The 27,981-nt window shown below is 38.3% G+C and overlaps 1 protein-coding gene across 4 annotated transcripts; it reads left to right on the top strand.

The window, feature by feature from the left end:
• The first annotated feature begins 482 nt into the window (after positions 1 to 482).
• On the top strand, positions 483 to 27,887 carry aclyb (ATP citrate lyase b). Of its 4 annotated transcripts, XM_036141837.1 has the most exons (30): positions 483 to 643; positions 5,768 to 5,948; positions 6,211 to 6,333; positions 8,033 to 8,095; positions 8,335 to 8,525; positions 9,154 to 9,233; positions 9,343 to 9,473; positions 9,771 to 9,889; positions 10,969 to 11,105; positions 11,635 to 11,696; positions 12,388 to 12,505; positions 12,632 to 12,786; positions 14,277 to 14,370; positions 14,565 to 14,621; positions 15,073 to 15,102; positions 17,657 to 17,798; positions 19,397 to 19,565; positions 19,645 to 19,749; positions 20,961 to 21,157; positions 21,253 to 21,334; positions 21,416 to 21,526; positions 21,615 to 21,742; positions 21,830 to 21,923; positions 22,559 to 22,713; positions 23,820 to 23,970; positions 24,841 to 24,984; positions 25,081 to 25,194; positions 25,339 to 25,421; positions 26,446 to 26,522; positions 26,606 to 27,887. In XM_036141837.1, exons 2-30 carry the CDS (start codon positions 5,790 to 5,792, stop codon positions 26,698 to 26,700), a joined length of 3,366 nt encoding a protein of 1,121 aa, XP_035997730.1. In that variant the 5' UTR covers positions 483 to 643; positions 5,768 to 5,789; the 3' UTR covers positions 26,701 to 27,887. The 4 variants fall into 4 exon arrangements, with proteins under 4 accessions (XP_035997730.1, XP_035997732.1, XP_035997731.1 ...); XM_036141839.1 differs by lacking the exon at positions 14,565 to 14,621; XM_036141838.1 differs by lacking the exon at positions 15,073 to 15,102.
• The last annotated feature ends 94 nt before the right edge of the window (positions 27,888 to 27,981 follow it).

Raw genomic sequence — 27,981 nt, 5'->3', positions numbered from 1 at the left:
TCAGAAGGATAAACAAAAAATTATACTAAATAATACTATTTAGGATGTATACAGTGCATCAATATGTTGGATTTTAACTTTGGAAACAAACAATCTCTTGGGAGGAAAAGTAAAATTTATAAAACAAACAGACTGATGGGCTTTTTCCGAATGTCTATTTTTAATTTTCTTATTTGTGACAATTTTTACAATTACTCTAATTGCAAAAATTAGAAATGTGCTCTACAAGGTTCTCCAAACACAAAGGGAATTTAGTACATTTAATAAGTTTGGTCACAGTTTACGGACCGCAGAATAAATAAAACACAGCTCCTATAAATAAATAAAAAAAAGTAGGTCATCCGCTTTGTTTGGGTCTAATTTTAAGTTTTTACCCACCAGCATTCGGTTCAAAACGCAAAGTTAATGTTTGCGATTAATGATGGTGTGCGTGGAACTGACGTCACCACGTGACCCCGTTCGAGCCAATGGGAGGCGGGCAGGGACGCGTAATCGGTGGGCAGATTATGGTGCGACAGGAGGAGAGTGAGGCTGCTAGCAGAAACTGGCTCCGGGTATAAGGCGAGCCGACGGGAAAAGCTGCCTCAGTTGTGGCCGGGACACGAATCCTTCACTTCAGGGAGGTGTAACGTTTATTCACAAGGTAATCGTTGTTGCTCACTTACTTTACGGGCGCCATGTTTTTTTTTTATTATTTATTTATTCACATTAGTTACGTTAGTAGTTTTATGCTAGCTAGCCTGTCAGCACTTGGGGTTGTTTGAATTAGGATGCTGAGAAGTTTGAAAGAGAGAACTAAACTCTCTGACATTAACATAAATACAACGTATGGGTCTGCTATTTAGTGTTTTGTCAATATTTTGAGGTTTAAAGCCGCAAATATGACGCAATTTTGCTTACAGTTGCGACAAAAGCAAACCAACCTGACCTGAACGGTCTTCCTCAAACAGCAGCTGTCATATCTTTTTCTTTTTTTTTTTTTTTCTTTTTTTTTAGTTTTTTTGGTAACTTGATGTTGGCTTCCTCCATTGTGTGCTGAAAGTGGGGGGAGAAAAAGGAAAAAAGGCTGAAGTCTGCCTACTGAGTCAGTGGAGTGGGTGTGGTAGCCTGCACAGCAGCTCCATTCATAAGCCTCCACTGCGCGTCCACAGCTGGGGAAGGAGCCCTGAAGCCTCCGTGTGGTTGGTGGGTTCCTCCAGCAGCTGAGCCAGAGACCCCCTTCTCTTCCTCTGAGGTTCCTGCGATGCTTCCTGCATGTGAGGGGCATGCACAGCCAGTTTCACGGCTTGGTAGCTTCAGAAAGTAGACTTGGACGTGAGGATGTATGCTAACTTTGAAAAGCGGGTCATCCCATCTGTCTCTGGGAAGTTTTGAGAGTGTGATGATGATCAGAGACTTTTTAGAAACAATTGCTTCGCCTTAATTCACTGCAGTCATTTTAAGGAGCTGAAATAAAGTCAAATATTCAAGACAAGTTTAATTATAAAGCACTTTTCACTCTACCCACAGATCTCCTCTTTGGTCGTCCTCTAGGCCTCCCGTCTGACATCATTCTACTAACGTATGGGATAAATACTAATTTAAGCCTCTCCAGACTTTGCCAAGTTATGTCCTATTGTTACAGTTTGAGCGGTAAACTTGAACAAAAGGGCTGAAAAGCCATTTGCGTCGTGGCCGGTGTGTGTTTGTAGAAGCACAGGTGACCAAACGGGTAGGGCTGGATATTGCTGAAACTGGAACGGCAAGAAAATCAGTGCCAAGTATTCTTTTTTTTCTTTTTTAAGTAATGGTGATCTTCTCCTTTCAGGCTGCTAGCAGGAGATTATAGGGACATCTCTGTAATTTAAAATATGATTTCAAAAAGGTGAAACTTCTTTTTATAAAGATTAGTTTCACACAAAGTGAGATAATTGCATAATTTATTTGCATCTCTATTTCATACCGACACCTCACAGTTTCATCCATTCCTTACCTCCGTACCCCCTAAACAAACCATTTTATACCCATTTAGTCAGAAATTGGCATTCAATACATTTTTCGTATTAAGATTAAGTAGACACAAAAACACTCAAGTCTTCTATATAAATGAATACAGTTGTATGGTTTCTGCAAACTTTGTAGCTTTGCCCCTTTTTTAACATTGACTATGGAACTGATCTTCATTTGGGAGACTATACTAGTGAGAATGACCGGTTATGAGCCATGATAAAATCAAAATACCTGAGCAGCCTCATGCTGGTAGGTTTTTTTTTTGAGTGGTTAAACAACATTTCCCTTACGTTTTTTGTGAGTGGATTTTTACAAAGTTACACAAAATCGGTTGTTTCTCAAACGCCCCAGGGCAAGTCCAAGTTGATGCATTCCTGGTTTTGTTGGCGACAAAAAGCAGATAACATTGTAGAGTTTTTTTTTTTTTAAGAGATATAAAAGGTATGAATCGGTGACACATTTAATTTTCTTTTAAATAAAGAAATTGTGTCTTATGAACCACACTGCCATATGCTACAAAAGGTCGCTGTTTAAGAGGCTTTGTGTTTCGGGACGCTGCATCAGAACTTGCTAATGGAAAGTTGAGTGGAAGGAAAAAGTGTGGTTGAGCAATTCTAGTCAGATCCTCAGATTGTGAAAGCAAAGGCTGTTCAGGACTCAGGAGGCTGTGGTAGGTGAACAAGGTGTGGTGTTCAATGTAAAAATGAAATAAGACATTTTATCAGCTCAATGTCCAATGGTTTAATTAAAGCGTGTGATATGCAGCGACATCACCGTGTAGATATTTTGTAGATTGTGATACATTTCTGCATTTTTTTTAAACATAATGGAGATGTAAATAATGGTGCTTTTAATTCTTCTTTTTTTAGATCTAAGTATGTCTTCGTTATTGTTTTTTGTGTTTAGTGTGGCTGGCTTTGTCTGCCAGGGGAATATGCTCTGGCTATAAGCCCTCATTTTTACATTGTGTTCACTTGTATATGATGTAGGGCCGGGTAACAAATAATTTTAATCGATTAATTCAAATTTTGAATTTTTTTTTTTTTAAGATTTCAGGATTTTATTTTGCCAATGGTCTCAATGAGCTGCTGTGAAGAGAATAGCGTGGAATGGTGAATATATGTTTAGTAAAATTAATTGTCAAAATATTGTAAAGAAGAAACTTTTTTTTTTTTTTTTACCATAATACGAAGAGCTTTAATTTACTTATTTACCTTTTTTTAAGTTAGTTTGAAGTTACAGTGAAGTGAAGCCTGTTCTAAGCTCATTGTGTAAAACCTCTAGCAGCAAACGTTTAGTTATATTTTCATTGTTTACAACGGCAGGGCCGCCATCTTGTTTTACTGACATGCTTCACAGCTTGTATTTATAGTTGCCCTTTGAATTCAGGTCAACTCCCAGATAAAATGCTTCATATAAAAGCAAGTTTTTAAAATCATTTCTTTAATTTTTTTATTGTGTGAAATGAAAAGGAAGGGCGGGGGGGGGGATTGATTAATTGGATTTGGTTAAAATAAAATTGTAGATTTTATTTTTAAGCCATATCGCCCAGCCCTAATGCGTTGTCCCTTTTTAAAATAAATATGAATACTAATGTGAAAAATTAACACACAAAGATGATCTAATTATGCAGAGATTGTCCTGTTCCACTAGAAATACAAAATAAAGAATGTTGTCTACTGACTTAAAAAGGTTTTTTATTTATCACACGTGGGAAATGTAGGTTGTAAATAACTTGCTAACCTTTTAAACTTTTTTGTGTTTAGGACAAGCTGAGACATTTTTCTAAACTACAGGGACAAACTTGTCTTCTTGAAGCTAAAACTTCATTTAAAATTTGACTGAATTGTCAGAATTGGGTAAAAAAGTTTGGATTACATGTTACAAGTGAAAAGATGATTCCTAAAAGGTTCTTGTAAAATCAGTTCCTTCAATCATTTTAGCTCTTGAATGATATTTTGTGTGCGTGTGCTTACATTTTAAAGGGCTCGCTCTGATTTAGAATGAGAGCTCTCTTGAAATCTGCCTCAGGCCTGAAGTAATCGCATGCAACCGTCTTAGTTTATTCGGTGCATTTTTCAGTGGTTCTCTCTCACAGAAAAATTATTCTTTCAGTTGATTTATGGCACTCATGGAGATTTTTTTTTAAAAAATTTCAGCGCCTGAGTAGGAGGGGTTTTAAGGCATGTCTGCTTTATGCTTTTATGATTTCTGTCTTTTATTTCTTCTTCTTGTACTTCGGTCCTGTGTGGTATTTAAAGTGCTTTCTTAACGAAGCTGGATTGGATTGGGTGGTGAGAGCAAATATTCAAACTGTTATTAATTTGGAGTTTTGATTAGTTTCCTAATTGTTAATTTTGCGTAGCTGTGTATAAAGCTAAATTCTCCACATTTCGATAATTTATGCTTCCAGAAAAAGTAACGGTATCAAGTCTCGCTAGCTCAAATGTAATAAATTAGTGCTGGCGTTAGTTGTTCAATATGTTTTTCATTAGAATATGTTGCTATTATCAAGCTATACATACGTTTTTTTTATTTTTGTTTTTTATTGTTTTGAAACTGGCTACTTTCGGTCTCATTCCTACAGTTTAAAGTCCTTTTTTTTTTTTTATTGGATTTTATTGAATATGCTGGAGTAACCGCAGCTTTCTCCATAAAGTAAAGCTGTGTGGCTCCTTCCTTACATGTTGCTGCTCACTGCTGGTCAGCTGACTGAAATAAAGCTACTACACTTTTAAAAAAACAAGACAAATTCAGCTGTTTTGTAGTATTTCCAATCAGGGTAAAGTGACGAACAGGTGTTGTGTGGAAACTAAAGGAGCGCCACATATCACTCCTGTTTAGAGAATTACAGGCAGAAAGCTGCAAGTAAAGCCAGCAGCTAAGCACCTTGCCAGACCAGTAAATCAGCTAAAGCCAGCTTGTTAAAGATGCTACTAAATTCAGCAGGTGTTTTAATGTATGTTTTAGCTTTTTATCCTTTTGTGATGTATCATTACACCTTGATATTTTAAGTGGAGGGTCTCAACTAGTCAGGATCTTAATGCCAGCCTCATCGTTTCCAGAAAGCAAACAGGGAAAGATTCAACTCTTTTTTTTTTTTTTTTAATCTGGGATGTTTTACCTCCTTATGTGTTAGAAAAGTATTTTGCAACTTGAGTTTTGAAAGTCTTAAACTTGTTGGGTTTCTAGTAACGCGTTAGCTTTGTAACTTGATGTCAGCAATTTGAGTTGTGTGAGTTGTTGAAGCGTTATTGTAGCATTCCTTTTGAGGGTTAGATGACCCATCTGTGTTTAGCTTTGCAACTGGACTCCTCACTGTTTTCGCAGGTGTAGCAGTTTATTTTCAGCAGTGCATTTAAAGGTGTTTTTTTTTTTTTTTTTTTATTAGCTATTATCTGAAAACACTCTGCTTCCCTGGCTTTGGATGTGAAGGAGCTGCTCAGTTTTGTTCCGCTTCACGTTGTTGTTGTTTGCAGATAAATCATCGTCTGCGCTACAGTGTTGCAGTGATGGTGAAACAAGAAATGCTTTAGGAAGTGCGGCAAATTGTCGTGCTGTCAATTTGTTCTGTGCACGTTTCTCTTTAGGCTGCAGCTCTTTTAATGCACGTACAGATTCCCCTTTTTTTTATTTTCATGAGGGTTTTCTCCGTAGAAACTCTGGCTCATCAGTTTTGGGTAGAGCTGAAGTAGTGTGGCTGTTTTTGTTTTGCAGTGAAAAATCTGTGACGTTGCGGAGCTCTAACCCCATGAATTTAATGTTCTTCTCCCCGTAGACCTCTGCTATCCAGCGACACGATGTCTGCCAAAGCCATATCGGAGCAAACGGGGAAGGAGTTCTTGTACAAATACATCAGCACCTCGGCTGCCGTGCAGAACCGTTCCCGCTACGCTAACGTAACCCCAGAGACTGACTGGGGCCGTCTCACACAGGACCACCCATGGCTGCTGACTGAAGTACGTCTCCTCGTCACAAGTTCAACAGCCTTCCGCTTGTCGTCTTGTATTTATTTTTTATTTTTTTTACCCAGCTAGTGAAGTCACAAGGCTCGCTGAATCTCGTGTCCCTAATTTCCAGAACATTAAACAATTTCTAAACACCTTTGATTCTGTTTGCATGACACGCTTTAAGACTTGTTTTCGTTTTATGATGTTCCGCAAAGTTTTTATGCAAGTCTAGAGACTTTAAGCACCCTTTTCTTTGATGTTCCTCCTGCAGCGGCTGGTGGTGAAGCCCGATCAGCTGATTAAACGGCGTGGGAAGCTGGGACTGGTGGGCATCAACCTGGACCTGCAGGGAGTCAAAGAATGGCTTAAAGGTCACCTTATGAAAGAAACCACAGTGAGTCAGCTCTGTCTGCTGTATATAGATGTCGACTATTAGTGTTATCTTTCTAAGGCAATAACTGAACATGCAATAACTGAACATGTAGGAAATCTATCATGATGATTAATGGATCAGATCAACTAAAGATAATTAAATGGGTTAAACTGATTAACCGATTCCATTTATGTTTTGGAATCGTAATTATCATCATTCTAAATAATTTTTCACCCTCCTGTCATAAGTGGCCATTAACTATTTGTACTGGGTGACGTCTTACCCGGTGTGAAAAAGGAGTCTGTGTTTAATATTTTTGGGGAAAAAACAAAACAAGGCATAATAATTATTAGGTAACATATTAGGTTGTCTTTAGTGTCTTATTTTACTGATAAACATGGTAGCATTACTGTAAACTGTTTGTATTCTCTTAGGTATCAAGACCCTTACATTAACTCTTTAGATTTCCAAAAAGTTAACATTTCTAAAATCCAGCATATTTGGTGAGGATAAAATATAAACTTAAGTGTACTCTGACCTGTTATTTCATTGCAAAATGGGAACTAAAAGTTTTTTTCCTTTATTTGAAGGAAAATCTGAGCAGCTAAATAGACTATTTGCCAGTAGAATAAGTATTTTTACCCCAAAATAGATAATTAGATATACCCCACTATAAACGGATGGAGATTAATTGTTCCTATTTTAAATGCAAAAATCTTTTTCCTTTGGCTAATAGTCTTATTTATCTGCTCGAATCAAGGAAAAATAAACTCACTTTTAGTCCTGTTTTGCAGTGTTGCTGCTTTTTCTCTTTCTCTTCTTCTTGCAGCCAGAAAAAAAACTGCAGATGTCATGCCATGTTGTGGAAAACAGCCTTGAATCTAATTTTATTTATATAACACGTCATCTCAGGGCACTTCGTCATTCAGTCAGATCATCCGGACAGATTGGTTAAAAGGTTTTTGATCTAAGGAAACTCAGCAGATTGCATCAAGTCATTGACTTGCAGCGTTTTCTCTTGAAATATTTAGTCAAACCTTCCCTCCCTTGATTCTTGAGCACCCCGTTCTGAAAATGGCTAGCTTTTGTGAAAAGCCCTCTTCAATCACCAACTCCCACACTAAAGAGTAGTTAGTAGTTACTCTGGAAAAATCACATTTTTAGTTTCTGACTGGCTAGTCAAGCAGAAAAACATCCATAAGCCGAAGAGAACACGTCTACAACACACACACCCTTCCCTTTTGAATACTTAACCTAGTTGTGTTCATAAATTGCATAAACTCTTGATTAAAGTGTCTGAATATTGACCAGATTATGCTTAGCTGTAAGTGTAATAGGATCCTTCTGTTGTATAAAACTTCAGCTGAGTCACAAACTAAGATTAGATTGCAGTCACATAACATAACCCAGGTTGTAAACTGCATGTGCCGCGTAGTTTTTATGGCCGTGTATAAATAACGGCCCATTAGCAGATGAGTCGGTTGTACACGGTGGCACGCCACCCAATGCCAGAGGCGGCGGGCTTATCTTTAGAGCTGCTGGGTCAGTGGGCGGTCCGCAGCTACCTAAACTGGCTGTCACCCAATTATGGCCTAATGTGAGATTCTCACCTCGCCTACAAAAATCTGGCTGCTTCTCAAGCTCTCTATGTCACTTCCTGAATCTGCTCATTTGTCTTCCTTTACAGCGAATTAAAATGTTTGATGTTTGTCTTGAACAGGTGGGAAGGGCAAAAGGCGTGTTGAAGAACTTCCTGATTGAGCCATTTGTTCCACACACACAGGTAATGAAGCCCCGTTACTCTAATCGCCCGAGTCATGTTTATTTAAACAGATAAAGTGCTTAAGGAGACGCGCAACAAAAACCTGTACAAGCAGTCGGCAGGACAACAAACACATTTTTAGGTCAGGGTAGTTATTTAATCTGGGGGTTTTCTCAGATTCTGAATACGCTGCAGTCCGAGTTGTCGTCCTGTCCCAAACACAAGTGTGACGTGTTTGTTCACGTGTCCAACTCGTGCAGGATGAGGAGTTTTACGTGTGCATCTACGCCACACGCGACGGCGATCAAGTGCTTTTCCACCACGAGGGCGGCGTGGAGGTGGGTGACGTGGACGCCAAGGCCCAGAGGCTGATGGTGGCGGTGGACGACAAACTGAGCGACGCCCAAGTCAAAGAGCAGCTCCTCACCCACGTGCCTGACGACAAGAAGGAGTACGGATGTGCATTTGTATTACCTGAGTCAATATGTCTGTTTGCACTTGATGTGGAAGGCCAGTAATACCGCTTTTCTTTTCATAGCTGTTTATTTGTTTGTTTTTTAAAGTACAGAATACATACAAAATTGGAGCTGCATACAGAAGAAGTGCCCTGTAGGTCTCTTTATAGTTCAAGCAGCCCTTTACCCTTTCAAAGTCCCTCTAGTTATGTTACCAAATTTTTTTTCTGCAAGGATTTTTTTTTTTATACTGTTTACAGCTGAACATAAATTTGACACTCCTCCCACTTCCTTCCTGTTGTTCTCATTTCCTTCCTAATAATTTTGCTTCTGAAACATTTGTTTTAAAAAGAGTAGCTACTCCATGTGTGAATATACTTGCAGAGGGAAGGAAAATGGATAAAAAAAGTATCTTTTTAAATGTCAAGATTATCTCTGTGTCCTGTAATCACAGAGACCTCCAGCCTTCAGTGCAGCTTTTCTGTCCTGTCAGCTTATGTTCTTTGTTCCCAACCTAATATCTCTTTAAAACATCTTAGAAACAAGAGATACAGTATATGGTGAATCCATTTCTCTTGATTTTTAACCTTTCATGCTTTTTTTTTTTTTTTTTATCCTTTTAAGTGTCCTGGCCAGTTTTATTGTGGGGCTCTTCAACCTTTACGAGGACCTCTACTTCACCTACCTCGAGATAAATCCCCTTGGTAAAGATCATCCTCCTATGGCTTTATTATGAGTTTGTGTAGATTTATATTAGTATGGAATGATTTTTTTTTTTTTTTTTTTTAAATGTACTGTTCCTTTCCTAACCAGTCCTTACAAAGGATGGAGTGTATGTCCTCGACATGGCAGCCAAGATTGACGCCACAGCAGATTTTCTCTGCAAGACCAAGTGGGGGGATGTGGAGTTTCCTCCGCCATTTGGGAGAGAGGCATACCCAGAGGTGAGATCTGAGAAAATATACTTTTAAAAAATATATATATATTTTTATAAAGTCTGCATTCCTGTTAAGCAACATTAATCTGCATTATTAGCCTTGCAAAAATGATAATGTCCACGTCTTTGCTATACTTTGGTTGTTCATAAACTGTTATCGAGTTATATTGTAGGTGATGATTGGTTTAATTTTGTGAGGAATCTGTTTAATTTACAGAAACTAACATTTTAGATTAAAATGGTATTGATGTCAGTAAAATACTCCATCCACACCTCTGGATACTTAATGGCTTTATAATTTTAGGAAGCCTACATCGCCGATCTGGATGCAAAGAGTGGCGCCAGTCTGAAGCTGACTTTGCTGAACCCACAAGGCCGGATCTGGACCATGGTGGCTGGAGGAGGCGCCTCAGTGGTCTATAGGTAGCTTGGTGAATTTAGATACTTTGGGTTTTGGGTTTCTGGTAAAGCTACTTTAACCGTCTTTGGTACGAGCACATACTTTTCTACATACTTTGCATTTTCTTCTTTTCTCTTTCTGGCTTGAAAAGTTAAAGCATCTCCGTCTCGTATGACGTCGGCTTAAAATTCCTGTTGCCCCTTCAAGTTTTTCCCCCCCTATTTATCGGTAACTGAAAAGGTCGACCTTAATCAAGACTAGGGTCGAACAATTAATCGCATTTGCAATATAATCGCAATTTTTTTTTTTTTTTTTATGAAATTTCCAAATCACAGAGGTCTGTAATTTTTGGCTACGTCCTTTAGATGTCTGTAATATCTTTAAAGTGGGTTTGCTTCCACGTGGAAGGAAGAGAGTTACAGCAGTGAGATAATCTAATTTTCCTATTTGTTTTAGAGTTTATATAATCATACTCCTTTATCAGAAACTTTCAGAAATCTCACCACAGCATTAAATAGCGATCCAACTGTTTAATACATAAACTTGTTTGTTGGTTGAACTTTATGTTCAGCAAGGATTGACGTCCAAATCAATTAAAAGCTATTCTCTTGAATAATAATATTCTGATTTAATAAAAACGGTTACATTTCTTGTTTTAAATAGTACTTGTTTACAAACATCTTTTATCTACAAGCCATTTTTGTGGCTTGTGGTTATTGCAGAAAAAATCCAAATAAAATCGCAATTACAGAACTTTAAATCTCATCTCAAAACCAACTTATTTAAACTTGCTTTTCTGTAGTATGATTTTTTTTTTGTTGTTGTGAATTTCTGTTGTTTTTTTTGTTTTTTTTGGATAGTGTCTTTGAGTGTCCAAAAAAGCACTATATAAGTTTTATGTATAATAATAATTATTATTATTGTTGTTGAAATATATCACAATTTTTATTTATGGCAAAATAATACAGCCCTTATCAAGACGCTGACGCTGATTTTGTGCAGCACTTTGGAGACTTTGTTTGTTTAAATCATGCTATATAAATAAAGTGGATTGGATTGGACGCCGTTTTACTTTTACTAATAACCTCTTTTTGTATTTTAGCGACACGATCTGTGACTTGGGTGGAGTGGACGAGTTGGCCAACTACGGCGAGTACTCTGGTGCACCGAGTGAGCAGCAGACCTACGACTATGCAAAAACCATCCTTTCTCTAATGACTCGTGAGAAACATCCTCAAGGTAAGGACAGACAAAAACAATGTCACAAAGCATCTTCCTAAGTAAGATGGGGGGGGGGGGGGGTGTCTGGAATTAAACCGCTTTAGAGAAATCAACGTCTTTTGGATAAATTTGATATGCTGTGTTAACTGAGCTTCTGGAATCAGCTTCCACTACACCTTTAATCTATAACCAAGCTTGTCTTTTTTAAAATCAAAGCTCCTGACTAATTCTCTAAATCCGGCTTTAAATAATTAAAGATGTGGCGGCACTTCTGTCTTGTTTTTAACCTGTTTTTCACTTTTTTTTTTTTTTGTTGTTGTTGTTGCTTTACATGGATTTTGTTAAGCACTTTGGTAACCAATATTGTCAAAGTGGAAAGGTCGCGACTTTACAAATAAAATTGATGTCTTGATGTGGAATCCATTTTTTTTTCTTTCTATTATGAAATATGTTTTGCTGAAATGTCATACAGCCAATATCCACGACACGGATGTTGCTGAGCTCTGCGTTTGAAGTGTCGGATTACATATTGGTCTCTTCCCTGCAGGGAAAGTGCTGATCATAGGAGGAAGTATTGCAAACTTCACCAACGTAGCAGCTACATTTAAGGTAAAACATGCAAACTGTATGAACCAGATCGCTTAAACTAATTTGTTCCCCCCCCCCCCACACACACACACACACACACACACACACACACACACACACACACACACAATGTCCTTGTAACATTGTCCTTGCTCATTTGGATCCCAGCATTTAAAGCAGTCTCTGTCAGTTCTGTTTTTTTTTTTAATTGCAATATTATCTCTTAAAACATTCATTTGCAATATCTTTGTAAGCAATACCTCTTGAGCTTTAATGCAGTTCGTCATTACAAGCTTCAATCTTTTAGGTTGATTTTTACAAGCTTTTTATTTCTTTTAAATGTTTCCTTCGCAAGTGTGTGCTACTTTGTGTTGATTCATTGCATAAAACTTTTGTTTAAATATAATTAAGTATAAAGGAGTTATGCATTCAGTTCTTGCAAATAAACTTAAGTCAACAACATGAAGTTTAGACATGAAGGTAGTGGAAAGGTTCTTGCACTTGAACTTTGCTGTTTATGTTCCTGAAAGACAAAAGAAGTTATAGTTACTCTCTATATAGTAATGTATTGCAGTGAAAACAAATTAAATGTTCCTTTAAGCTTTGCAGCTGATTGAATTAAGGTCTTTATATGTCGTTGCTGGATTACTGTTGATTTTTAAGACTACACGGGCTTCACATCACATACTGAGCTGTGTTTTTCTGCTCTCAGGGCATCGTCAGGGCCATTAAAGATTACCAAGGTCCTCTGAAGGAGCACGAGGTCACCATATTCGTGCGGCGTGGCGGGCCCAACTATCAGGAAGGGCTGAGAGTAATGGGGGAAGTGGGTGAGTGAAAGTCATTGAGGATGCGTACATTAAGCTTAGTTAGTGAAACTAGCTGCTGAATAATTGTATTTTGTGAGCTTTTATCTGATCTATGATCTGAAAACATGCTGTTTTTGTTTTCTATAGGGAAGACCACAGGTATACCTATTCATGTGTTTGGAACCGAGACCCACATGACGGCCATCGTCGGCATGGCTCTGGGTCATCGACCAATCCCCAATCTGCCTCCAGCGGCTGCCCACACCGCCAACTTTCTCCTCAATGTCAGCAACAATGCAGTGGTATGTTAACTTTAATTTTCATTCCTTCAAAAAGCACCTTAGTGCCTCATTATTTGTCATCTGTGACTCATGAAGGACAACTAGTTCATACAAACCTTTTTAAATCTTCCTTTTTTTTTATCTCTTTGAACGCTATAATGGGGGGGAAACGCGCTTTAACTCTTGTTCACCGCTTGTTTATTTGTTTTTGTCTCTTATATGTCCTCCTAGCCTGAGTGGCCAAAAAGAAATTTCACCACAGTGACAATAAAGACCCTTTGAATTTTTGTGCAGCACCTATAGGATAGTTTGTCCTCATTCAGGAGCCATTAATGTATATGGTTTAGAGAAATAAACCCAAAATACAAAAGAAAAATCAAAACTCCAATTAATTTTTATGAGACAACAGATGTAATTACTTTTCATTTTGTAATTTATGTTTATTACAGTGTCTCCCATTAGTTCCCTTTCAGTATAGAGGTAACTAGGTTAAGATGGCTACTACAATCTTCTGATAGTCTCATCTAAATCAGGCATAACTTGATTTTATTTTATTTTTTTCTAAAGCTGCTGTCCTTAATGAACTCACGCCTTGCTGCTGCTGTTTCATTTCAGAGCAGCTAAGTGAAGGGCTATGCTAATGCTACCATGTTTGCTTTCCATGTTGATTTGACTCGCTGATAATTCGACTCGGACTTCAACGTGGTTGCTGTTAATGGTTTGCAGGGGAAAAAAAACTTGTTCTTCCTTCATAAACTGAACACTTGGGCATTGTAAAAGTGAATTACCTGCCCTTGTTGCTTTAACTGAAAGCTGTTTGAGCATGATGCTGCAGCAGCCAATGCAGTCTCATTTTCACTGTGAGGTTGTAAAATTTTGCAGGCAGTTTTGTACAAAAATCGGTTAATTTTTAACAAGTGGCCTAAGAATTTCCAGCTGGCTGTGCAGCAGATATAAAATATCAGAAAGTAGAGCAACAGATTCAAGTTTAGACTCCGACGCCAGCTATTATAAAAATGTCACAATCAGGAGCCTGATCTGGTTCTTATGTACCCTGATTTGTGGTATTTAAATATCTTTTTGTGGTAAATGTATTTCATTCGAGGGTTGAAGAAAATGGTTGTCACTTGCTGGTATTTGTTTCAGGTATTTGCAGGATTTTCTAGATCCAGTCATTCAAGATTGTTGGTTGTCAAGCTTTATCCTTTTAAACCGGTTTGTGCAGCGTTACTGTCCAAACAAGAACAGACTTGTTAAATATTACGTAAATATTCTTTTGTATTATATCACCCATGAGGTCTGTACTCAGTAAACCTTTGCAATTTAATGACCTGGTGTCATGAAATCACAAGTGTGCTGTAGTTTTAAGTCATCATGCATCTTTTATACGGTTTAAGGTTAAGAAATCAGTGAATCTGAGTGAACTTTGCCCAGCTTTTCTTTGGGCTCTCCTATTTTACCGGTTGGTTGTGACTACATTAAATTCTTGTAATTTCTCCCTGTTCTGACAGACTCCAGCTACAACAAGAACGGCTTCGTTCTCTGAACCCAAGACTACGAATGACGTCGCCGCGCCCATAAAGTCTTCAGCAGGTGTTCCAGCAGGTAAATATTACCAAGCAGCCCGCTATGTGAATCACGTCTAGTTGGTTATGTTTAATTTGCATTTTCTTTTTTCTTTTGTTTCGTTGCACATCTTTGCAACTTTGTGTCTTTTCTTCTGTTCCAAACTCTCTCGTCTTCATTTTTTGCTGCTCAAACTGTCCTCATTTACATTATTTCACGCTTGTTTCTCTAAGAGCCTCTTCATTCTTTACTGTGGCCTCTGAGGAATGTGGTCACAGGCGGTTGGAAAGGTAAGCGGGAGGTGTGCCATGCTCTCACTGCGATCAGCTGCCCTGTTAGGCTTCACGTAACATCGTGGTACCCCTGTATGTCAAAATAACCCGATTTGTATTAAAATAAACGTCTGCTTTCAGGACCTAGAAATATGTTCTCTGGCTGTTGAAGGTTTGACTCTGGCTAACAGAGCTAGTTTCTTTATTGTTAATTTTTTTTTTTTAGATGTAGCTCGTCACAGCGGCACAACGAGGCATGGCCTGTAGCAGCTGAGCTTTGCACGCTCTTTCCTCTGCTGTTCTTTAAGGGGTGTGTGTTTGCAGACCTGACAGTTTCCACTGTATTTATAGGAGCGTTTATGAGTGACGTGAAGATGCAGTAAAGTCAGACTCATCCTTTTTGTTTTTCTTTCTTTCTTTCTTTCTTTCTTGTCGTTGTGTCATAATTTCTGTTCCTGTGGTGTCGCAGAAGCTCAAGCTTCTTTGGGCTGCAGTGGAGGTATGGATGGATGTGAGAGTCCTGCCCTCCAACCCCTCTTACCCCCTTTGTTAACCTTCGTTTGCCCTCTCCCTTTCTGTTTACTCTTAAACTGACCTTTATTACGTCCAAGGGAGCTAAACGTAAAACTATTCTTTACTTTATAGGTTCTAAAATGATGCCCTAAAGGTTAGAAACTCGATCATTATGCTTCAATTTAAACTATAAGCTGCCATCATTGGCAAACTTAGACTAGTGCAGTGCTTTGTTCGGGGGCCAGCTTCATCTGAACACATCTGCTATCAGTCAGGACTCCGTTAAAAAGCTGTAGACACTTTTTTACGTATTAAAAGAGCATCTGAAAGATCAGATGTACATAAGGTAGAGATTGGGAACTGAACACACATGGTTCTCAGTTAATTTGTACTAATCGTGGACATTATTGTCCTAATTTTGGAACATTTTAGGATGCCGTTGACACCAGCTCTATGTATAAAAAAACAACAACTGGGTGCTTAAATCTGTATATATTGTACACTTTCTCAAATCCACACAGTCAAAAGTATGTATACAAGCTAAGTACCTACTTTTTTTTTTCTTTTTTATTAATTAATTAATTAAATTAAATAAGAAAATTAGATAAGTACCTACACCTGTACTAATTTCAGGATTAATTTATTATTAGTATTATTATAATTATTTTTTTTGTACACATTTCACCCTGAGGGGGTGGGGGGTGGGGGGTCTATTCTGATGCATAATTAAAGGCTAATCATTTACAACTTTCATCCTGATGATGAGTGCATGTAAACTGACTGGAACCACATGTGTAGAGTTCTGCTTCTGAAGCAGCATGCGTGAGCCGTACGCTAGCATGTCATGAAGATTTCTAATATTCCCGTTTATGGGCTTAGGCTTTATGTTTTAAACCTTATTATTCAATGCACTGAATGTATGGAGTGAACTTTGTTCCAATATTGTTGTAAGCAAAGAACACGTTTTGTAAATGGAAATAAAAAGATGAAATTTTGAAAAACGTCTTAATCAAAAAAAGGTTTTGGGAGTAACTGCTGTTTTCTCAGATTTTATTTTATCAAAATATTTTTAAAAACTTTTTCGTATTTATTTTTTTCAAAATTAGTTTTACAGATTTTGTATTCAAATTTTTACCTAAATTTGTTTTTCAGATTGAGTTTTATGAATTGCATTCTTTTCAAATTTCGTTTTAGAGATCACATTCTCTTCACTTCTTGGGGCGGGCTTCCCTCTGGAGTGAGGAGCAAAGATGCATTTCTATTGGTCTGCAGGATGTCAGCAACAGCATTTTTATTGGTTAGTGTATCAAGAGTGTGAAACGCAAAACACAATTTGAAAAGAATGATATTCATACAACGCATGTTAAAATATCTGTTACACTTTTTTGTTTTGAAAATAAAATCTTTAAAAAAAGTTATACCTGGAAAAATAAAAACTATTTTGAAAAAAATAAAATCTGAGAAAACAAAGTTACTCTCAAAACCTTTTTTTTTATTTAGAAGTTTTGCAAATGTTAATTTCTGGATTGAATCTTTTTCAAATTTCCATTTACAAAACATGTTCTTTGCTTGCAACAATAATGGAACAAAATTCACTCCATATTTTGCAACTTTGAAAGGAAAAACACATGAAGGTCACTCAACAATTATCAGGTTTGCAGAAGTTATTAAGTTTAGAAATCCTATCCATTTATTATTGATTTTATTATTGAATTCATTTCCAGTTGCTCAAAGTATCTTGTTATGCAGTTTGATTAAATTGTAGCTTTCTTTTTTTTTTAAATATAATGGACATACTCAAGCAATTTGAATTAAAAGCACCAACATGTGAAAAGGAGGGAAATAATGTTGATCAAAATGCTCTTCTGTCTAATCCTGTCATATAAAATCTGCCATAAGCTTTATAAATGTGTCCAATCGCTCTAAAACTGTAATGACGTCTCTTTGAGGAGGTGCTGAAAAGGATTCTGCTGGAACAAATGAAACGTAAGCTCTGAGAGTCGTCTTGTTCCCGTGCTAACTCAGCTTCAGCCCTCCAAGGGCGCTAAGTTGCTGAGTGGATAAACTGAGGTAGAGCTGATGCTCTGCAGGAAAGAATAAACCGGCATGAATGCTTTTTCATATCCAAAAGTCACTTAAATGTAATTTTATTTTTATTTTTTAAACCTTAATGCTCATTTCTGATTATGAGGTCTCAAATGAATCCCACCAAGGCTGGGATCTTGACTGTTTATTGTATATTTGTTACATATATTAAATGATTGCACCCAGAAGGATGTCTGGCAAAACGTCACCACACAGTTTCCTGTTTAAGGTGGCGTTGTGTATTAAATTGCTTTTTGAAGTGGTTTGCGGTGTTGTGTGTTTCTACTCAGCCTCCTCCATGGTTTTCCTCATGTTCTGCTTGTTGACATTCCCATCGCTGCAGTTTTCCTAACTTACCTTGACCTCCCTTTTTTATTTTTATTTTTCTGACTGGTTTTTTGTTTCTATAACATAACAGTTTAGATTTTAATCTTTATTTTTTTTCCCCCTACTAGCCAAAGCAACCACGCTGTTCAGCAAACACACCAAGGCCATCGTCTGGGGCATGCAGACACGAGCTGTGCAGGGAATGCTGGATTTTGACTACGTGTGTTCCCGAGACCAACCCTCTGTGGCTGCCATCGTGTATCCGTTCACGTAGGTTTCCCACCATCATTATTTCTCGAGCCTTAAGGACTTCCCAGACTTTGTCAAATTATCTTTTTAAAGGTGTTGACCATAGAAATCTGGCAAACAATTTGTTTGTTTATGTTATGGCGATTGTACTGAAACAACAATTTCCCTCTGGGATTATTAAAGTATTTCTGATTCTGAACAATGAAGAAAGTGAAGGAAACTAGTTTTTTTTTATTTATTTATTTATTACAGTACCATGGAAAATAAACATAGAAAGTAAAACTTGCTACATTAATCAAAGTAAAATAAGAAGAAACTTGTTAATAACAAAAACAAGAAATACAGCCTGTTGTTAAGGGGCGAAATAAAAATAAACAAAACCAGCCATTTTATGTAAATAGAATGAAACTAACTTTTTCTAGATATGTTTTTTTTAAATAATGTAGAAACGATAAATACAAATGAAACTGCCGCTTTAAAAGAAATAATAGAAATACATGAAAAATAAGGCAAAGAGGCTAGCTGTTTGTTCTCAACGTTTAGGTCAGGAGATATTTTCGCATATTTAAAGGAGCAATAAGCGATTTTTTTTTTTTTTTTTTTTTTTTTTTTTTTTTTTTTTTTTTTTTTTTTTTTTTTTTTTTTTTTTTTTTCACCACTACGTGAGGCTTGAGCACTGTCTGTAGACCAAAACAAGGTGTGTATGAAGCCACGCCCCTCTCTACCTCCACACCTTTCCCCTCCCCTGCTCACCCATCGCCTCCTATGCACATATTTGCAAAGGGATGAATGCACAGCAAAACGGCATCACCGTTTAGAGGAACAAGTCTAGTGATGAAGTAACTCATAACTTTATAATGCAGGTAGCAAGAGAACGTCTCGATCTGCTAGTCACGCTCTCCACCAATTTTCTCCTACGCTTCACTGCTCCAATGATGACATGTTAAGGCCGGGGAGGCGCTTTGTCCAACACAGATGGTGTGTGAGACGTCATAACATAGTCCATCTAAAGAGATACCTTTTTAGTTCTTCACAAAACTATATATATTTTTTTAGTTCTTTCTATCTGAAATCATGAAACTTCGCTTATTGCTCCTTGTTACATATTTGAACTTGAGCTGACTTTGTTGCAGCCTCTGAAGTAAACTATTCCCTGAATCCACGTTGCTTCTTCTATCACAATCGGAGCAATGGGTCCACCATGATCTCTTTAAATTGTCTAAAGCAGGCTTATTATTAACTTTCAGTTGTACGATTTCAGTTAGCAGAAGTAGAAAACATTGAAATCAAGGCAAAAATCGTAAACCTCAGAATGCATTACAGCAGTTTCTCTATAAAACGCTAGTAAAAACACTCAAATTCTCAGATGATTGAATCTTTTTAGCGTTAGATTTCAATTAGAGGTGCCTAGTTGAGTTTATCTCCAATATCCACCTCAGTAGTTGAGGGTAAATCTGTAATTACTCCCTCTCTACCATTGCAGTGTTGTGATGGTTGAGTTACCTGCTTCCTGTTTGACCCTGTTAAATGGATTGGAAATGGAGGGACGACTACTCTGGTTTCTGGAAAGGTTTAATGACATGGACGTCTGCTAAATGTTTCCGTTTTTGTGTTTTTAGTGGCGATCACAAGCAGAAGTTCTACTGGGGCCACAAAGAGATCCTGCTGCCCGTCTACAAGAACATGGGCGACGCCATGAAAAAGCACCCCGAGGTCGACGTGATGATCAGCTTCGCTTCGCTGCGTTCCGCTTACGACAGCACGCTGGAGGCCATGCAGTTCCCGCAGGTACCGCGAGGAGCTGCGAGTAACCCGACGCTCCGACAAACCCGCGTCAACCTTAACGTTGGTCTGCCGATGATTTCAGATTCACACAATCGCCATCATCGCCGAGGGCATCCCAGAGGCTCAGACCAGGAGGTTGATAAAGATCGCCGACGAGAAAGGCGTCACCATCATTGGGCCTGCCACGGTACGGCGCCTCAAAGCACCAACCACGCCTGTTACAAAGCTAAAGAGCACGGTTTCTGCAGCATCCTAAGCAGTCTAACATCTAATTGTTTCAGTTTCAGGTGTTAAAAAAATATTAAATAGTACCAGGTTTTCCATCATGAGTCTTAAAATTGTCCTTTGCCTCTCTTTTTTTTTTTTTTTCAACTAGTTGAACAAAAACACTTTGCCATCAATTATCGTATTTTCCAGACTATAAGTCGCAGTTTTTTTTCATAGTTTGGCCGGGGGTGCGAATTATACTCTGGAACGACTTATGTGTGAAATTATTACACATTTTTACCGGTATATCATTACACCTGTTATTTTCACACCAAACCTCAAGAGGGCGCTCTAGGCCTGTGGTGAATCAGACGTAAGCGACGTAGAAGCGGAAGTGTCGCAGCTTCTACCTCCGGAGTTATTTAAAAGTGACACCGAGGCTGAAGATTTCACTTTATTTAGTTATTTGGAGTGACACGGGCGCTTTGGTTAACTTCTTCGCATGTTATTTATGCTATAGTTATCTGAATAGCTTTTAATATCTTATGTTAACATACCAGGCATGTTCTCAGTTGTGTCATGTAGCGTAAGCTAACCGTACAATTATTCAGCCTGTTGTTGCCTCTGTTCTATTTATTTTTTTAAATTGCCTTTCAAGATGACATGTCTGTTCTTAATGTTGTATATTATCAAATAAATTTCCCCCAAAAATGCGACTTATACTCCAGTGCGACTTTATATATGTTTTTTCCTTCTTTATTATGCATTTTATGGGTGGTGCGACTTGTACTCCGGAGCGACTTGTAGTCCGGAAAATATGGTATTTGCTCAGGTCTGGTGGAGGAATTATAAAACTATAACTCTTTCAATGCAGTAAACAGCTGTTTGTTGTCAATAACTGTTATATTTATTGTAGAAAAGTTAAATTATTTAAGTGCCAAAGCAATCGACTGGCATGCCAGAGGTAACAAAACGGTAATGTGTAAAAACAAAGTTATAGAAGAAAATTACACACTTGTTTTACTAATTAAGTGCTAGTTATTAAGTAATTATTCATTTATTTCCCTACTTCTGAAATTTAAATGAAAATGGTCTTAAAGGGCCTTCTCAAATCTTAACTTCCTGCAACTTGCCAGAAGTCCTGATAGAGGCGGCGCGGCGCATTGTAAGTCTGTTGACCTCGTCTCTCAGGTCGGCGGGATCAAGCCGGGCTGCTTTAAGATCGGCAACACGGGCGGCATGCTAGACAACATCCTGGCGTCCAAACTCTACCGTCCTGGGAGCGTGGCGTACGTGTCGCGCTCTGGAGGCATGTCCAACGAGCTCAACAACATCATCTCACGCACCACAGATGGCGTCTATGAAGGCGTGGCCATCGGAGGAGACAGGTACAAGCACCCTTCTGTCAAATTTGCTTAAGAGTGACGATCCTGTTGAAACTTGAAGGGTTTTTAGTTGACCGCCTGCGTGCGCCTCTTACCAGATATCCAGGGACCACTTTCATGGACCATGTCCTCCGCTACGAGGACACCCCAGGGATTAAGATGATCGTGGTGCTGGGAGAGGTGAGAGCCACTCAGGAAATGCCTCCAAGGGGATTATTTTCGATGGTCTCTCATTTTTAATTGTCTTTCTCTGGCGCCTAGATCGGAGGCACAGATGAGTACAAAATCTGCCAGGGCGTCAAAGAGGGCAGGATCACGAAACCCGTCGTGTGCTGGTGTATCGGGACGTGTGCCACCATGTTTGCTTCCGAGGTGAGTTTTTACTCCATCGACAAAGGAAGCGGTTTTGGAGTTTACTGCTGGGTTCCTCGGTGTCACCATGTCGCGCTGCCCCCTGCAGGTCCAGTTCGGCCATGCGGGAGCTTGTGCCAACCAGGCCTCGGAGACGGCGGTGGCCAAGAACCAGGCTCTGAGGGAGGCTGGAGTTTTCGTACCAAAGAGCTTCGACGAGCTGGGAGACGTCATCAAGTAGGAAACCAAGCAGAACGGGCACATTTTGGCCGTGAACCTGTTTTTTTGTTTTGAGCTTTAACTCATTTGTATGCAACAAAACAGGACCGTTTATGACAAACTGGTGGCCAGTGGCACAATCATTCCTGCGCAGGAAGTTCCTCCTCCAACTGTACCCATGGATTATTCCTGGGCTCGGGTAAGAAACATACCCTGCTTTACTAACTTCTAAACTCAGTCAGGGTGCAGTGAGACCTGTTTAGCCCATAATTGTGTTAAAATGTAACACCTCTGGTTAAAGTGAAGTCTGGTTAGCTAAGCGCCATCTAGTGGCTGTGACCTGGAATTACGAGTCAGTTGTGAGCCCTGATTAAGAAGGTGTGTGCTTCAATCTCAGCGTCCTTTGTTCGTTTGAAACTTAATTATTGAGTTTCCCTGTTGTCTTAACCTTTCATAGGGCAACACTAAGGTATTTTTAAATCATTTGGTAACATTTTGGGTAGTTGTATAAAAGAAAAGTAGTAATCTGAATAATTTTGTAAGGAATATGACCTGGATAATTCTGTACTGAACAGAGATACTTAGAAAGACGGAATGAGATTTTTTTTTTTTAAAACCTTTATAAACCTTTGATAAAACACAAAAGAGGAGGATAATTAGTTATTTGGTCAAAATCTCATCTTTTCTCATTCATTTGAACCATACATTGTGTGTGTGGGTCTCTGTTTACTCCCCTAAGACACATCTATATAAGAATAATTAATTATAACTTGTGGCTTTACAGAGCAAAATCTTGGGCTAAACTGCTTCTTTTATTTTGTGGACCGTCGTCAGGAGTTGGGCCTGATCCGTAAACCAGCCTCCTTCATGACGAGCATTTGTGACGAGCGAGGCCAGGAGCTCATCTACGCCGGCATGGGGATCACTGAGGTGTTTAAAGAGGAGATGGGCATAGGAGGCGTACTGGGCCTGCTCTGGTTCCAGCGCAGGTTGGTATGATGCAATTTGTTTGATGTGAAAGAAAACTTAAGTTGGTGTGGAAAAGTACATGAATTTGATCCCTGGAATAGTTTTTTATTAGCATTGTAAGTATGGGGGGAAAAGAGGAGATTTAAGATGGAAAAGCATTCTAGACGAGCCTCTGATTGTTTAATATTTATATTAACAGGGTTCCCACGGGTCCTTGAAATCCTTGAAAGTTTGTGAATCTGAAAAAATAAATTCAAGGCCCTTGAAAGTTCTTGAAAACAGCCAAAAAAACACCTTGTCCTTAAAAGTCCTTGAATTTTTTTGTGGGGTTGAAAGTTCACACGGATGACGACTCGTGTGTCATTATTTTACTACCACACGATCTTTTAAAATTATGTTGATTCCACAGACTTTTAATTTGCAAAAGTACGTTCGCTCTTCTTCGTTAGTTGGTAGGCTACGGTTTAGGCCTACATGCGTTTAATAGGTTACATTTACGCAGTGTTGCCAACTCAGCGACTTTGTCGCTATGTTTAGCGACTTTTCAGAGTCAAAGTCAAAAACTAGCTTAATCAAAGATGAAAGTAAGTGAAACAAATTGATATAATTCTGAACATCTCAATGCTGCACGGTTTTCCATAAATTCCATGAAACGTAGGCTAATGTACATCTTATATGTAATGTAGTATGGCTTAGCCATGTACTGTGGATATAAATGTAGGCTATGAATATGATCAATATCAATGTAGGCTATAAATTAAGTCCACTTTCTTGCATTGCTTCTGACCCAACAACTTCTATGCCGTTTAGTCTTTTATTGAATTTGCATTGTATTAAAATATGATAACCTATTCAGCGGACACAGTAAGTAAATGCCGCCACGTGTGGTCCTTGAATTTGAGGAAATTGGTCCTGGAAAGTCCTTGAAAGGTCCTTGAATGTGATGTTCACCAAGGTGTGGGAACCCTGTATTAAATAAACAGTATTTCCTATTTTTGCCCAGCCTGAAAGGGCTTAAAATAGGCTGAGAACTAATTTGACCCTGGGAAGAATAGAAATTTGAGGATAGAGAATGTATCTGAGCCCTTTCTTCGGTGGATTCAGCTTGGCTGCCTTTTCTGTTCAGGCTGCCGCGCTACGCCTGCCAGTTCATCGAGATGTGCCTGATGGTGACCGCCGACCACGGGCCTGCCGTCTCCGGCGCTCACAACACCATCGTCTGTGCTCGTGCCGGCAAAGACCTCATCTCCAGCCTCACGTCTGGCCTGCTCACCATCGTCAGTACCGCTCACGCACAAACAATCACAAACTGACACTGTGCCATCGTCTCCAACAAAGACAGGATTCCCGTGGATCCTTAAAAAGTCTTAAAAGGCATTGAATTCTGTAACATAAAACCGAGGCCTTAATTGGCATTAAAATGTCTTAAAGAAGTCTTTCTTAGGTCTTAAAATTGTTACCAGGTCATAATTAGGATTTTATTTTTGTAATCCTTACCAAACAGTAAAATAATTGACACAATTAGATATATTTTTAATTTACCGAACGGCTCAATGTAACCATCATTGGTTCCGTCCCGATAGCGGAACCAATAAAAACTGTTGCGGCCGGACCATAGCTGGGAAAGAGTTGGCACTGGTTATGTTGTGGTTTTTAAAACTGATTTATAGTTTATTTTAGTAGGGAACAAAACAAAGTTTGTGAATTCAGTTCAGTGGTTGTTAAAAATCTGTAATTTGTGTATTTTTTTAATTTATTTTTTAGCTTTCTTCCTATATGGAATGTTTTTCAAAATCTTAAACATGTCTACTGGGCCAGAAAGTAATGGTTTATGTTAAAATAAACATTTGGGTGAAGTTGTCGCGAACAGGTTTATCTTGTTTATTGTGAAGTTGGTCTTAACTTTTTATTTCAAGTGGCATTAAAAAGTCTTAAAAAGTCTTGAATTTAACTTGCCTTGTGCTGTAGGAACCCTGAAAGAAGACTGAAATAATTTTAATAAATGTGTTAAAAACGTCTAATCAGGCAGTATTTCACTGATACCCTCTTGTTTATGAGTGTCACTATTTTTGTTTTTAAGTTTCTGAGTGGATGAAAGCGGCCTGTTTTCCTGCTAAAACAAGATTTTATTTATTTACCTGGTTCAGGGGGACCGCTTTGGAGGTGCTCTGGATGCTGCAGCGAAGCAGTTCAGCAAGGCGTTCGACAGCGGCATGCTGCCCATGGAGTTCGTTAACAAGATGAAGAAGGACGGCAAGCTGATCATGGGCATTGGGCACAGGGTCAAATCAGTAAGCGGCTAACATTTTTAACGATTCTTTCTGTTTTACGCACTTCTGATTAACTGTAGAAGACTGAATGCAGCTTGTTTTTTTTTTTGTGTTTAGATCAACAATCCAGACATGCGAGTGCAGATACTGAAGGACTTTGTTAAGCAACACTTCCCGTCGACCCAGCTGCTCGACTACGCACTAGAAGTGGAGAAGATCACTACCTCCAAGGTACCGCAGCAAACTGACTGAAGCTAAGCTTGTTAAAAAAATGGTTTTCCTGAAAGGTTTTATTGAAAGAGGAAAGGATATGCAGACTAACAAAATTAAATCCAGTAAACCCACATGTCCTGTTTTTTTATCTTTATGTTTTAGAAACCCAACTTAATCCTCAACGTAGATGGATTTATTGGCGTTTCCTTCGTGGACCTGCTTAGAACGTGTGGAGGCTTCACGCGGTAAGAGGAGATGATCGGATCGGTGATCAACCAGTAAACACAAGAGGATGAAGGCGCATCCTGGCAATATGGCTTAAAAATAAAATCTCAGATCTTCTTTTTTTGTACTGAATCCAATTTAATCGATTTTCTGCTCTCTTTTTTTGTTTCATAAAAGAAAACTGCTGGAATTATTTTTAAAAACTTACTTCTCATCTTGGAGTTCACCTGAATTCAGAGTGCAACTTGTTATGAGCTTTAAAACATGTATATAAAACAAGATGGTAGGCCCCGCTGTAATAAATAATGACAATAAAACACAAAATGTTTGATGCTAGTTGTATCACACATCTAAGAACAAGCCTCACTTGTGTAACCTCACATCAAAATAAGTAAATTAATAAATTAAAGTGCCTCATCTTAGAGTAAAAGGTTTCCTCTTTGGAGTATTCTGACAATATATTTTCCAAAACATATATTCAACATTGTATGCTATTACCAAAACTATTTCCCCTTTCGGGATTGATAATGGTGCAAAAAACAAAATCTTGATTTATTTATCCCTCAATATTTATTATCGAGGGATAATAAATCAAGATTTATTTAATTAAATCTTTAGGTGTTGCAAATTTTAATAAATCGATTTATCGCCCACCCCTAGTCATTTTCATTGTAGATTTAAATTTTGAACTATATAATTTTGTTTATTTGCCTGAAGACCTGGATGAACATGTAACTAATGATCTGAACACATTTCTGAACCGAAAGTGCTGATGTTTGTCGGTCAGAATACGTTTTTCTTTTTTTTTTTTTTCTTGTTCCTGAAATTATAATGTTATACTTTAATGTTGTAATTGTTCTTTTTAATTATATATTACTTAAAGGTTATATTTCTGGAAAAACATACAGTAAGATGTAATTTTAGCAAAATAATTATCTAAGATTTTTTTATTGTAGATAAAGGGAAATCTCTTTATAATTATTGAAAATTTCATATGTTGAGCATGCTCCGTTGTTTCTAACCTGAACGTTAAACTGGTTCCAGGGATGAAGCGGACGAGTTTGTGGAAATCGGCGCTCTGAATGGGATATTTGTTCTCGGTCGCAGCATGGGCTTTATTGGTGAGTCCCATGCAAACGTTGCCCAGATTTAAACCCTCCTAATCATGATGGCAGGACTTTTTAACAGCGTTTTGCTTCCCTAGGGCATTACCTGGACCAGAAGAGGCTGAAACAGGGCCTGTACCGCCACCCGTGGGACGACATCTCCTACGTACTTCCTGAACACATGTCCATGTAAACATCCGATCATGGCGCCTGCTTACAGGTGTGCCGGCTGGGACGCGTTGTCTCTGTTAACACGACTGTGGTCTCCGGTAACGACAGCTGCTGCTGCTGCTGAGGGTAGACAGGAATCTTCTGGGAGCTTAAGGTAGTCGCCATATTGAGGGATATGGGTAGGCATTTTAATTTTACTTTTTGAGAAGGAAAAAGGAGAAGGACATTTTTTAAGATTTAGTTTTTGTTGAGATATTTAACAAATTTAAACATTTAACTTATTCATTTTTTTTTTGGGAGGGAGAGAAGGGTAAAGGCCGAACCAATGCACAGTACAGAGAAATCACTAGACACTTAAAATCAAGTAAAAAAGGGTTTGAATTTTTTGGGGGATCTGATTGAAAAGCAGCATTTCCATCCTGACTTGTGCATCTTGCAGTCTGGAGCGTTAAGCTGCATGAGCAGCTGCTAATGTGAATTCTGTTCCAGCTCAGCAATACAATTACGCTTCTTTTTTTTTATACTATTTCCACACATCAACCATCATTCACTGTAATTAATTTGTCTGTGTCGGGCTTTCTTTCTTTTTTAAAAAGGGCTGAATTGTTTCAGCTTTTTTGGGGGGGCTTTTTTTGACCTATAGTTAGAAATGTCTTTTTTTTTATTTTATTTTTTTTATCCTCTCCAGATTTGCCACCACTATTCAAACCAAAGGTAATTTTGCTCAAATGTTTTTGTTAAAACAGTGCACATGTATCATCTGTTATGAAAAGTGAAACATCACTCTAAAAATAAGGGAATTAAACAAGCGGGGTGTTGAAGCGTCAGCTCTGCCCGTTTCCTGGAAGAGAAACGTTTACAGCCCTGATTTGTCCATGAATGGTTAAATGTCCTCAGCTGATGTGAATTAGATGCTTTTACTTGTGTTGCGGTTCTGAATAACTTTGTTTTTAGTTTCCCCGGACAACTCTACACCTTACCGCTTTGTGACAGTTCAACATGAATGTCCCTTACAGGCGAGGGACAATGAAAGCGGTTTGCCTTACTTGCGCAAGTTAAGTCCTGACCCGACCTGTAACGTTCTGTCACGGCTCGCTGTAACACCCGCTGTGTTTGGTCTTTATTTGGCTTATTTTATTTAACTGTGAAAAGTGCTTTGTTTTTTGTAATATGCTGACACCTAGTAGTACATTAATAAAGAAATTATTTTAAAACCTCTGGTGTATTTCTTTTTCTGATTTAGTATTGTAAACTTGTTTTCTTTTCTTTCAATAAATAGTAATTGATAAATAATAAAATTAGA

This window comes from Fundulus heteroclitus, chromosome 10 (genome assembly GCF_011125445.2).
Source record: "Fundulus heteroclitus isolate FHET01 chromosome 10, MU-UCD_Fhet_4.1, whole genome shotgun sequence".
Taxonomy (NCBI): domain Eukaryota; kingdom Metazoa; phylum Chordata; class Actinopteri; order Cyprinodontiformes; family Fundulidae; genus Fundulus; species Fundulus heteroclitus.
The sequence above is the reverse complement of the archived record's forward strand: the minus strand, read 5'-3'. Positions and strand labels throughout refer to the sequence as shown.

Coding starts and splice junctions, on each gene's coding strand:
- aclyb (XM_036141837.1), top strand. CDS start 5,790: ATGTCTGCCAAAGCCATATCGGAGCAAACGGGGAAGGAGTTCTTGTAC. Junction 9,890..10,968: donor GGCGCCTCAGTGGTCTATAG/GTAGCTTGGTGA, acceptor TTTGTATTTTAG/CGACACGATCTGTGACTTGG. Junction 14,622..15,072: donor GGTCACAGGCGGTTGGAAAG/GTAAGCGGGAGG, acceptor GTGGTGTCGCAG/AAGCTCAAGCTTCTTTGGGC.